At 40.2% G+C, this 13,270-nt stretch overlaps 1 protein-coding gene across 2 annotated transcripts in view; it reads right to left on the bottom strand.

The window, feature by feature from the left end:
• The window catches only part of LOC143141808 (carboxypeptidase A1-like), a 29,288-nt gene extending 16,736 nt beyond the window's left edge, over positions 1-12,552 (bottom strand). For both annotated transcript variants that reach the window (XM_076302518.1, XM_076302524.1), the window contains exons 1-3: positions 12,488-12,552; positions 5,988-6,069; positions 4,312-4,446 (exon numbers count right to left, since the gene is read on the bottom strand). In XM_076302518.1, the coding sequence (XP_076158633.1) occupies positions 4,312-4,446; positions 5,988-6,069; positions 12,488-12,552 (282 nt within the window). The remainder of the gene's footprint in view (positions 1-4,311; positions 4,447-5,987; positions 6,070-12,487) is intronic.
• Between the last annotated feature and the right edge of the window lie 718 nt (positions 12,553-13,270).

Raw genomic sequence — 13,270 nt, 5'->3', positions numbered from 1 at the left:
TACATACAGTACAACACAAACACATTCCTTAACAGCTTTATTATTAGCACCAAATATACAATATATGTAATATACACAAAGTACAGTTGTAACTGATTTGTTAATATTATTTCTCATTAGGTGGTGCTGAACCACCTTTTGTTCTATTTCTGTATTTGTTCATCTAGTTAAACATACCATATTATTTCCTGGAGTACAAGTCACAATTTGTTCATAGTTTGGCTGGTCCTGCGACTTATATATATATGAAAAAATATGGTAACGTTTTAGAATAACGTGATTATTAGGTATTAACAATGCATTATAAGCAGTTAACAATTCATTACTAACAGTCAGTTAACTGTTGTTATCCTTTAATGGAACACGCCACCCAATGTCAGTAGTAATATATGTTCTTACCTTAACTTTCACGAGTTAAGTCATACCTCTCCCATGTCGGTATGTGCACTCAAACGCTCTGGTGCGCGGCGCGAATGTGTTAGCATGTTGCTATGCTAGCGGGCTCAGACGTAGCCAGACGTAGAAGTAATCAAAAACATCCACGTTTTCCCGACTTAAATACAGTTACACGAGTAGTTGATTAAAATGTCTACGGTCAAACAACATGAAACGTGGCGATTTTCCAAGCGAATAAACAGGAGCAGGAACTACAATGTTTGGCGCAATAGCAATTTACAAAAGATTCACTGAACAAAAATGCTGATGTGGTACATGAAAATTTAGCTAAAAATGTGGAGAATGCAATGCAATCAAACATTTTGGATGATATATTTGCACAAGCTGGCAGAATAGGCAACATGCCGATGTGCGTTTTATTTGGAGACTGTTTTGCGAGACAGAGACTGAGTTTGCTGCTGATATTCTGGGGATAGGCTACAACATAGCCAATGTAGGACTTTAGCCTTTTAATATATTTGCGGCATTGGATCAGTCTTTCTAGAACAGGCAAGAGATTTCTAGCCTCACGTCAGCAGCGCTCCATCACCCATAGGCTACATTAAAACAACCAGCGGATGGTGGGCGGGTGCGGTTTTGAAAATGGGTCAAAAAACTTTGGTGCTGATGGATGGCGGATGGATGATAAGTTTTGCTATGCAGTTATGGTTGAAATAATAGCCCATCAGCGCCAGGATTCCAGTTTTGGATGGGCCAGACCAATTAAAAAAAACTTTATCAAATCACTGTTTAACCTAATAAAAATCACTGACTAATATACTGTTATATTATTTGTGCTTACATAATAGAGATTTGAATAGCTTGATGCTCTTTAAATAGTTTGTTGCATTGTAAAAAGGACGGACGTACCTATTCTCGATCACTGTCCTTGGTTCTGACCAAATAAGAGCGCTTTGGAATCTCCATTACGCACCATACCTGCTGGCTGTGCTTTAACGCATCTCTCGAATAGACCTAAGGCCTATAGGCTGTAAAAGTGGGAATCTAATATTTCCCCCAAACATAGTTTAGTTCTGCTTGTATAACATGAAGTCGAATATTTCATTTGTTTTAGGTTTTCAACAATACAGATCAATCACACTGCCCGACAGTTTCAATCAATATGCAGGGCAGTTGAAAACATTCAGGGCTTAGCCCATAGTCTAAACGGTTTTCATAATTCCCATTTTGCCTGACTTGCTGCTCACTTTTCATAAATGAATCCACTGACTCAAGCCTCATTTGCACCACATTTATTAAATATTATGGACAATAAAATTTTTACAGAGGATGTAATGACATTTCGCTATCTTGACATTTTCTGTTTGCTAGAAACGAACTATATAGCCACCTAGCAGAGTGGCTTTTAAATAGCAATATGCATTATATGGTTTGTTATGCTTAGCTTAGGGAGAAGGGAACATTGAAGACTCACTAATTCGATTTTACAACTAGGCAAAGCAGGCCACCACTGTTTGGCCAGCTCGAGGCTGATAACAAACCTGAACTTGTAGGCTAGTCTAAATGACGAGAACAGGATAACTCCACCACCACCTTGTTATTGATGACTTCATGATTTCCTTGTAACGTAGGCCTATAGCCTACCAAATATTAAATGCAAACAATGACATGCCCAACCTCGCGCGCACACGTAGCCTACGTTCCAAATGATGTGTTATGGAAGGTAACGTTCATGTTAAATCTGCTGCATGAAGAAGAGTGAGTTCACCCGTGTCCGCTTGTATGTTAAATACGTCCATCTCATCTCAAAGTTTCAATGCGCGATCGGAATAATGGTTTCATATTTGTTAGTCAACTGTACAAAATACATTCGGGGATGAAGCCCTGGCAAAATCAGCTGGCTACTAGGCCTACCCCTCGGGCACAGAACTTGTTCATTGACAACGTCATGTAAAACATGCTCCAAGAGAGCTCATAAAGATCAATCACACCCATTAGGCCCTTTAATGCAAATCGGATCAACGATCACAATATCAACAAGCTGCATTGCAAAAAAAAAAAAAAAACATCTTAGAAGCCATTATTAAGCCATAGAGATGTGCTAGGTGTTATGGATCTCAGCTATCCTTCATCTCCTGGTTGCAGCGATACAACGAGACCGTTTGTGCACGTTTAAGGTACCTAAACAACGACTATATTAAAAGTTTTTTTTTTTTTTAAGAAAAGTTTTGGGTGGGCCTGTTGAAAAGTGGGTGGGCCAGGTAGAGATGGAAACAATGAAAAGGAAACATCTCTATGGTAACACCCCCAATTATCACCACTTTTGTTCAGAAATTCTAAAACAACAATGTTTTTTAACACTTCAAAATAACATTTACTAAATGAACCTTACATTTTTCAGTAGCCATAGGTGTGTAGATTTGAACAAAATTTGGTTTGGTTCTTAACAGGAGCATTTACTGCCTGAAATATCCGATTTTGTTTACCACGCTTAGAGTTATAGTGCTGGCCTGATGGGTCGCCTATTTACACCGTTTCAACGGCACATGGACGGTTAGACCGAGAATTCTCGTCGTGAAATTAAAATTCCACTGGAGCTCCAAGCGGTTGTGTACACGCAGCCTTACAACACTGTTTACAGCTCTTTGAGTCACGGTAAAATGTCATTTTTGGTACATAGCTAATTTAGATACACCTGGTGTATGTGGTTGCGTTTCTATAGGAGTCCGCTGTCTTGGTTTGTATAGAAATGGATATTAAGTGACACATACACGCAAGACGGTGGAAATACGGGACCGGTGGAAATAGGGGGAGTTCCGATAAACATGCTTACACACAGTACCCAGCTGTGGAGAACTGCAACAGAAATGCATTGCGAGTGTCATATCAACGGACAGCAGACTCATTTTAGTCAAGGTCAGTGTCTGACTTGCGCGACAACTTTGATTTCAATCAAATTCTCGTATTTTAACATACAGTTAAAATACAGTGGGGGCTAAGAGCATGGCTTTTCTTTCCTTATCAATTGCCATTAGGAATCGACACTAACGCTCATACAGCTAGAGACCGAATAAAGATAGTGATTCTCTGTCATGGTAGTGTAGCCATTATCAATAAAAATTGCACAGACACATTTTTTCCCCTTTTCATTTTATGCTTTCAATAATCACTACATAATGTATTATTTGTAGTGATTGAGATGCATTTCATAATACACCATCAGATAGGTTGGTGGATGTTACGGCCCTAATGTTATATGGTTGTCTGTCTGTGTGCTTCTGCCTTTCCTGTTTTCAGGTTCCACCCACCTCTGATTGGAGTTCCTGTTTGGGTCTGATTGGTCAGCCATAAAAAAAATTATTTAAAGCTAACAAGCGCAGAATCAAACATGGAGGATCTGAAGTACTGAGTGAACTGGCTCTGTATGAAAAGTTATTTTGTTTTGCCATGTGCCTGGTTGCTGGATTTTCTGATTCCATCAGATGGAACAACTTGCAGTCAAGTTATAGTAGAGTAGCCCATACTAGAGAAAAGACATCAGAGGAGTGCCCAGCGTCAACCGATGCTTGAAATGTGGGTGTTTTAATAAAAGATCTTCAATTAGGGAGACTCATCTGAACCACGTTTTTATGTCTTTTACTTTTTTATGGCGTTTACATTTTGCTTTCTGTTCACAAAAGGAATGGCTTCCGTAGGTGTCAGTGCCAGCAGAAGTCAAGTTCAAGCAGTTTTTACCTTTGCACATTCTGCAAGAATAATTTGCATGAAATAGAATGAATTTCGCAGGGAGAGACTCCTCTATCAGCGTGATTTATATCAATATCTTTTTAAGGGACATCAATATCTTAGGGACAGGTGGGACAAGGGAGCTCTATGTGGTAACTTAAATTTCTTTACATCTGTGCAGATTCTCACCTGAAGATTCTTAATCATTATAGAATAATGTATGTCATTGGAATCCAGGTAAGTCTTGAGCATCCGAAGGCTCTGGAGAGGTACACGAACATCCACAGGAAGATCTGTATGAACTGGCTCTGTCCAAAAGTCCAGCTTAGGGAATAGAGACACAGTCAAACTTATTCTTTATATCTTTGACATATAACTTTTTCCATCTGTGTTAACTTTACATATTAGGAATACAAACACACAAGAAAGCACAATCCATTATATTGGTATAATTTGATATGTTTTAATTACATAAGGGTAGTTTCACGACTAGGGTAAGCACTTGACATTTCCCGCATACATGTCGGTGTACCTGAAATAAATGACTAGATGTACCACGAGTACTGCACAAATAAGTCATGCATATTGTCTCCTACTATATCCCCTACTCTTACATGCTTTGTGTATGTAAATGAGTGTGTCCATGTGTCTGCTTCTGTGTGTATGTGTGCTTCTCTCTCTGTGTGTGACAGACCTGCCTTTTCTCTCAACAGAAAAAAAATCTATCTAAATTTCTTAACATCCCCTACTTCATCCCCTACTGGCAACCCTCTGCTCAACGTCACCATCTACAGGCTGATGGGTGCACAGTCACTAGATGTACCCATGTACAAATTATTTTTTTGAATGGCCCCCCATGGACAGAATTCCACGAAATGGCATGGCATGCACCTAGAGCAGGGGTGGGCAAACTATGGCCCCAAGCACTTTAATCCGGCCCGCCGACCATTTAATTAGGTTATCAGGCTGCTCGCTATTTTTTTCCTGCGGTAGAGACATTGGTTAGCTTTACTGCAAACTGCTTTTCACTCTTCTTAGAGAACGTTTACAATGGACCTCTGAAGTTCGCCTACAAAAAAGCTGCCATCATTGAGATCCAGTATCTGGCGATGTTTCCTATGGGAAAATAACATGTGGATTTTGAATTATCGCACCTGTTAAACTCTTGTGGGGACGAGAAAGTCTGAAATGCAGACGTTTTCCCAAACACACTTTTGTCCTCTGCCTTCGAGTGGACATTGTGATCTCCAGTACGTGAAGGTGGCACACTTTGATTTTTGCTACCCCAGAGCTAACTTGTTTACTAACTTAATGGCAAGTTGCATCGCAAGTTACCTAGGGGCTGTCAGGGTGGTCATACAATACACATCAGTGTGGTTCAAAACATCTCAGCCGGAGATAGTTGTGATTAAAGCGGCATTCTCAACGATTCCCAGGACACCGGGGCACATGCAACTTAAAAAATGTCTTTTGTAAGGTAACATAGATATAGTATATTGAAGCCTACTAGGCTATGTGTATCTGCCACAGGGACACAGAAGCTGCACAACTGGAACTTGCAAACTTGTTTTTGTTAGACTTGCCGATATTTGCACATTCACATACTGTATTCATCTTCATACTTTCTGTGATGTTAACTGCATTTTCTTGTTCCACAATGTCAAACTGAATTTTCCCTACTGGAAATCAAAAAAGGTATTTATCTCTTTAGACCTGGGTACAAATAGACACTGCAGTTTTATTACACTATTATGCTACAAGAAGAGGAATTTCAATAAACGTGGAGTTCTCTGGTTAATTATATGAAGTCAGTGAGGTGAACTTAATCTGTTAGAAAGTGTTCAACATTAAAAAAAAACATTTACCTGAAGCTCTTCAACTTCAGAGAGTTCCTTCAAAAGACTTATTTGAGTGTCATCTTTTGCAGTAATGCGAAGAACTTGATGTCTAGGAAGATGTGAAAATAAGTCAGTGCAATATGCATCATCATATGCTAGAGTTGGATGTCTCGAGACCGGTCTCGAGACCACTTTTACGTGGTCTCGGTCTTGTCACAGTCTCGACCGTCTTTGGTCTTGGTCTTGTCTTGGTCTCGGATCCCTCGGTCTTGTCTTGGTCTCATTGTCTTGGTCTTGCGGTCTCGGGTCGACATAGTGGTCGGGAGATTTGCAACAAATATGTCCATGATACAAAACATAACATTCGATAATGCAACATTAAATTATTTCGCCTTTCACGTCCTTCAAATGCAACCTTTCAAATGCAACCAATCAATGACATACATGTATTTTGTTGTGATTAAGAAACTGGCGCTCATCCAATCAAAAGACGCAAGTGTAGCCAGCGCGAAACGTTAGGTTTACGTCGTAGCTGTCAGTCTCAGTCAGACCTAGTAATAATAATGTCAGCGAATTCCGCCATCATTAAATTTGCATTCACGGAACATAAAGAAATTTGCAGTCCAGGGGCAAGAAAGAAGCATTCTGCAAAATGCAAGGTTTGCAAAGTCTCTCTCATCATTGTCATGCAATTGCTATAGCCTACATAGTTTATCTCACCCAGTCTACGAAAACATTTACAGTGAGTGAGCTCACAGTCACACACATTCATGACATGCTCTGTCTCTGCATTGTTCTGTCTGTAGTTGAAATAATACCTTCTTAAATTTAATTTAAACTGGGACTGAACCTCTTACCCCAGCAGGGTTCTCAAGTCTCACGCAATGGGCGTGAGACACACGCAATTCAACAAGTTCACACGCTCGGGGTTACACGTTTAAGATTTCAAAACTGCACCAACATTCTTTTTATTCAGAAATTCAACTGTCTGTCATTTGGTAAACCAGCCTACATATGGTACTTTACAGGGTGTGTAAATCAAGCCTTTTCACGAACATTTGGCCTAGCCTACTTTATGGCAAAATTATTTCTTATCTATAAACTAAACTAAACTGTCGGTCATTAAGAAAACCTAATGATTGTGTCGTTATAGCTTTGTGTAAGCCAGACATCAGCAACGTTCATTTTACACGACCAATCACTCTCGTGGCTGCCTGCACTTTCCCTGTCATCACGGCTGCAACTTTCGCACTCGTTTGTGCTTTTTAGCGCCGTGTTCATCAGGTCCCGGGACACCCATCTGATCCTCCATGGACCATGTCAACAATGAATGAAAATTAGCTTATTATTAACGAGCGAGTATGCTACACATAGGCCTACATTTTTTTCTAAACATACAGGACTGCTGCAGACAATGACCTGCCAATCACCATAATGTATAATGAACTTGCTGTCCTCGGTTTCGGCATGCACATGCTTAGTCTAATGATTCAGTGACAATATAGGCTACTCAAGTGAATAAAGCAATTAGCCTAATAAATAAAATATTTGTCTCACTCAGTACATAGGCCTACATCTCGTAAATTGGTGAGCCATAGAATATCCCAGCGTCACGATTATTATATTTCAAGATTCCAATCTATCCCACCTAAATATGAAAAGTTATTTCTACTGACATGCTTCCTGGTGACATAAAAAAACAAATGGTTTCCCTTGATAAGGCTGACATAAGAGACATAGGCTATGCATTATACTTTCCCAGACAAAAACAAGATATAGGATGTATAGATTACAATGACAAATTCAAGGTCTCAAAGGGTTAATGCTTCTTTCCAATTTTTTTTTTATAATTAGTGAGTGAGTGCACCCCCCCCCCCCCAATCTCACTCCAAGCTGAGCTCAAAACTTGAGAACCCTGCCCCAGTATGCTGCTCTTATTCAATTGATGCAAGTTATGGTGTAACACCAGAGACTTTCTAATGTGGAGACACAGCACTCAAAAAATCCTCCATAGAAATGCATGGGGCTAGTTTGCAACGCCAATATGGCCGTTGTCTACACATATCCCACCCCTTCCTCGCCAAAATGTCGACATGTGTATACATTGAGCGAATCATGTGGTGTGAGTTGACTACTTTGAGCCAATTATGTGCTGTGTTGTGCAGACATTGTGCCAATCATGTGTTGTGAACTCGACACTGGAGCACGGTTGGTGTGGTGAAGCCTTGCGCACGCGCATTTCTGCTGAATAGGATGCCCGATGAGTACCCAAAAAGCGGTGCAATATGGCCGCCGAGTGGAGGGACATGCCTAAAAGGACTTTGGTAACACTAGCTCGCTAGCTGTTTTTTTTTTTTTTTTTTGGTCTCGGTCTTGGTCTCGGTCTCGTCTCGACTTTGTCTTGGTCTTGACTCAGTCTGTCTTGGCCTTGGTCTCGTCTTGGTCTCGGTCTTGATACCCTCTGGTCTTGGTAGTGTCTTGGTCTCGGTTTAGGCGGTCTTGACTACAAGTCTATCATATGCATTATCAGGCAAAGGTAGACAAAGTACACAGCTCCATTACTTGAGTCAAAGTATTGATACTATTATACAATATTACTTCATTTTTCGAGTAATTTTCTACTTGAGGGGAATGTTTTAAATTTACATTCGTTTATCTTTGAGTCCAGGGGTGCAGCGGCGGTGACACACAGCCACACAGCGTCCACAACATCCACACAGAGGATATTTAAGAAAATTAAGAAAATATCGGGACACGACAGAAACATTTTTTTTTTCATTTATTATAAGTTGGTTATGCATTCTTAATCATTTCTATGCATGATGTAGCTCTATCAATGCTGTAGTATATGTTCGGGACTCATTTTTACCATCAACTTATGGCGTGACTCCATTAACTATGGATCAACCACCAAACACAGTGGCGTAACTATAGTAGGTGCAGCAAGTGCAGTCGCATCAGGGCCCGTGACCTCCCGGGGCCCGTCGCTACCCCCGCCCTGCCTCCTTTTTTTTTTTTTTTAGAACTTTAGAATGTTAGAGCACGGAGAGTGAATCGTCACTTTGACGATCTATCCGAAGATGAGCGCTTAACCGATGCAGAGAGATACTTCAACGTGCAGGTATTTAATGCAACTCTGGACATCATAATCAGTCAGCTCTCACAAAGATTTGCAAGTATGCGGGACATTTGTCATGTGTTTGAGTCTTTACGTCCTATGACCCTTCAACTCGCAGGTGATGATGAACTGCTTGAAAAGGCAAGACGTTTGTCAGACCATTATAGCAGGGACATTGCACCGACATTCCCAACACAATTCCTCTCATTCAGGTCTTGCTTTAAAGCAGAGATTTCACAGAAGTCATCTATTTTTCAACTTGCCAAAATGCTGGTGGTAGATTATGACAGTGTAACATCCCCATTCGGGGAAGTGTGTACTCATGTTGTTTCTGACATTGCCTGTGACTGTGGCAACAGCTAAGCGATCTTTTTCCAAACTCAAACTTATTAAGACCTATACCTAAGGAGCAGCATGGGGCAGGAGAGGCTCCGTGGGTTAGCTATCCTGTCCATTGAAAATACGAGAGCCAGAGCATTAAATATTGGGAACATCGTTGACGATTTTGCACAACGAAAGGCTCGTAAGATTGCCTTCTTCTAATGGCCTAATTCACGCATATTGGGGATTGTATGCATATGAATGATTTTATTTGGTTTATGGACGGTTAAATAAGTTAGGCTACATTAAGTTTTGTTTCTGCGCAGTGCGAGTTTATAAGCATAAACAATTGAAGTCACTCTTAATGTGTATTGCATGTATCAGAGCTAATTCATCCTGGGCCAAAATTCGTCGGTATGGGGCCCGCGTAGCGCTCTCGCACCTGGGCCCACCATTAGTTTGTTACACCACTGACCAAACAACAACACTTTCTAGAAACAGGTGTTACAAGATCGTTGTTTGAGCGAAAGTTGCATCGTTCCATGGTGGTTTAGCAACGACGCAGCGAATGTTTGTAGAAACGCACCACTGACCTGTGGTAATTTCCCAATTCTCTCTCTCCCACTTGCTAGAATTTGGCCTGATCTGTAATTCCACCCAACATAATAAAACACTTATTTCAAGTTACATGATTTCACAAATGTACTAATTAGAAAACTGAACATTTAATGTAAATCTAATAAATATCTACATGCATTTACTGACATTCCATACACACAGACTTATCTTCCTTATGAAGAACAGAACCTTCAATATGGCCACAAGATTGAATGTAACATAAAACAATTATTTTAAAATCCTTATTAATGCCAACATTTTACATTAATGAGTCTAGGTGTGCTTGTGCTCTCATGTTTTCCGGTGTGCCTAGTGTATGCTGGGTCATTTATCTTACCCCTCAGTTTCAAGTAATGCTCTCCTTACACTGAAAGTCTTTGCAAAGATTTGGAAAAGATTTTTGAAAGACTACAGTCTCAGACCCTCTCACATCTAAAGACAAGTGATAGAGTTGTTGAGTCCCAGACTAGTCACAGACTATGATTTTGCAACAACTAGGGATCATGCAGGGTCACTAATTACAAGACTGCTACTAGATTCCTTTAAATAATTTCCATCGTGCACTACATATCAACAGGAACTCATATGATAAGGATACAAGGATACAAAGAAGTTTATTGTCACATGCATATAGTTACTGGAAGTAAGAAATGCAGTGAAATTATGTCTGGTGTCAGCCTATTTGTGCATTAATGGGGGGGGGGGGTAAAAAGTGCAGTAGAAGAGGGGTTTAGTAGATTAAGTGGCAAGGGCTGCATAAAAAAGGTGGGGGAGGATTGGGATTGGGTGGGGGGCACCAACAAGGAGCACCCAAGAGCAACCTACTCATATCAAAGTCATGTGTGACATCTCGAACAGATATAGCGTTGTTCTGTCACGTGGAATAGCCGACTAATAATTTATAAGAAATTAATTAACAAATAATCATATAGGCTACAGCTGTCACCTACTTTGCTCCTTCCTGTTTGGTGTTGGAGAGAGGTCACTATTGATTTTTATATTGTTCACATCACTATTTGCATGAGCCACGACTAAAAAGACTTGTGATAATATCAAACATGTTTGATATTGTCGTAACGGCAAAACTAGAAAAAGACGGACTCCGACTGACTTAAAACCGCTTAGATTGGCACCTTACACTAAACGATCTAGTTGACAGGAGCGCACCGCGATTCCAGTACAACTCCCATGATTTCTGTCCGACTGGAAATTAAGTTGGTGACTTTGAAAACAGATCAAAATCGTACAATGTAATGTCCACCTTACACCAAACAACTTTGACAAGATTTGGGAAAGATTCTTGAAAGATTGTAGTCTTTTAACTAATACCCCCCAATCTTTACTCAAAAGACTCCAATCTTTCAAGAATCTTTCCCAAATCTTGTCAAAGTTGTTTGGTGTAAGGCCGCCATAAGATCCTGAAGAATTTCAGTTTTAAGGGCTACGTAGCCCTTCCCCTTAGCCCTACCCCTCAATCCAAAAGAATTGGGATAACCCTTCCTCTCACATGAACACGCAAAACCAAGTTTGTGGAACATCAGTGTGGAATGATCTGGGCTGTCCATTCCAGCAACAGTTCACAGTGTATATATAAAAAAAACATTTTTAAGCAGCAACTATCATAATAATTGATTTTTGTTACAATAATATAGTATAATTGACTGCATTATGCATGCTTGTTATTGTTAATGTTGTGAACTTTTGGATGTAAACAGAAATTGTCATGATAATTTTTGTTAATAATATATTATTATTGTTATGAAAGTTGTGAACTTTCGGCAAGTCTTACAGCCATTCTACACTTCAGCGTGCCTGAACTTGACCAATCTCACCATCTAAGCAGGGTCAGGCATGTTTAGTATTTGGATGTATAAGTATAAGTATATATACTCTTTTGATCCCGTGAGGGAAATTGGGTGTCTGCATTTATCCCAATCCATGAATTAGTGAAACACACTGGTGAAGCACACACTAATCCCGGCACAGTGAGCTGCCTGCACAACAGCGGCGCTCGGGGTGCAGTGAGGGGTTAGGTGCCTTGCTCAAGCGCACTTCAGCCATCGGGGTTTGAACCGGCAACCCTTCGGTTACAAGTCCGAAGCGCTAACCAGTAGGCCACAGCTGCCCCAACAGCTGGATGGTAGACTGTCTGGGAATCCCATGCTGTCAGTCACTTTCAATAAAAAACATCTAATGAATACTTAAACTTGACCTTATTATTCAAAAGATTATTATATCTTTTGAAAATAACAAATACTTACAGGTGTGTCATTAACATAAAATTATGACATAAAAATGTGTCTGTCATAACATAAAAACAAAGTCAGAGTACAGACTTGACAGATGGGTTTGTTAAAATTAAAGTTTATTCTTTCTAATTGTTCAGTCAACATATTCCTAACACCAACCCATAACTCTAACCATTATAAGCATTATAGCATCTGTAAACAATGTTGGTTGCACAACTCACCCCTCAAAACTCTCTCGACAGAACACAACCACAATCAATGTGGCAAAAATCAGAAGTCCCCTCATTCTGAGTAGAGTGGGTGTTTACAGTAAGAGCCTCCTTTTATTGCACAAAGATATGGTCACGTGATCTCATCAGTGACCTTGCTCTATTTGCATAGTTTGCTGTCCTGCTGCCACTCTTCCCACGTGTTTTTCACTCTCTAGAGTCAGGAAATTGATGAGAATGCACCATCTGTGTTTAATTTATTTTCCATTCCTCCACATAACATAAAATGATCACTGGGACACTTTCATGCCAGAAGTCTGTAACCTCATTTCACTTCAATTCAATTCAATTCAACTTTATTTCGCCATGTATACAGATATACCAGGAATTTGATTTGGTCTTCTCCATGCAGGCAACACAAAGTGCAACAGAAAGACAAAAATAAAGACAAAAAACACAATACAAGGACAGACAGGACCATTATAAGCAATACATTAATAGGAATGTAAATAGTGCTGTGTTAAATAAAAAATAAAGTGCAATGAAGTCCAAGTTTAAGAGTTATTTAGGAGGGCTAATTGCCTGGGGGAAAAAACTGTGGCGGTGGCGTGATGTTTTGGGCAGAAAAGCCCTGTACCGCTTTCCAGAGGGGAGAAGATCAAACAGACTGTTGGCAGGATGAGAGGGGTCGGCAACAATCTTCGCAGATCTGTTAATGGACCTGGAGCTGTACAGGTCCATGATGGGGGGCAGGGGGCAGCCGATGATGCGCTCTGCTGCCCGGACGACTCTTTG

Source organism: Alosa pseudoharengus, unplaced genomic scaffold, assembly GCF_046254945.1.
Source record: "Alosa pseudoharengus isolate Yale_2024_CS ecotype anadromous, Long Island Sound unplaced genomic scaffold, YU_APseudo_1.1 YU_APseudo_1.1_scf_10, whole genome shotgun sequence".
In the NCBI taxonomy this organism is placed as follows: domain Eukaryota; kingdom Metazoa; phylum Chordata; class Actinopteri; order Clupeiformes; family Clupeidae; genus Alosa; species Alosa pseudoharengus.
This window is presented reverse-complemented; position numbering and strand designations above follow the sequence as displayed.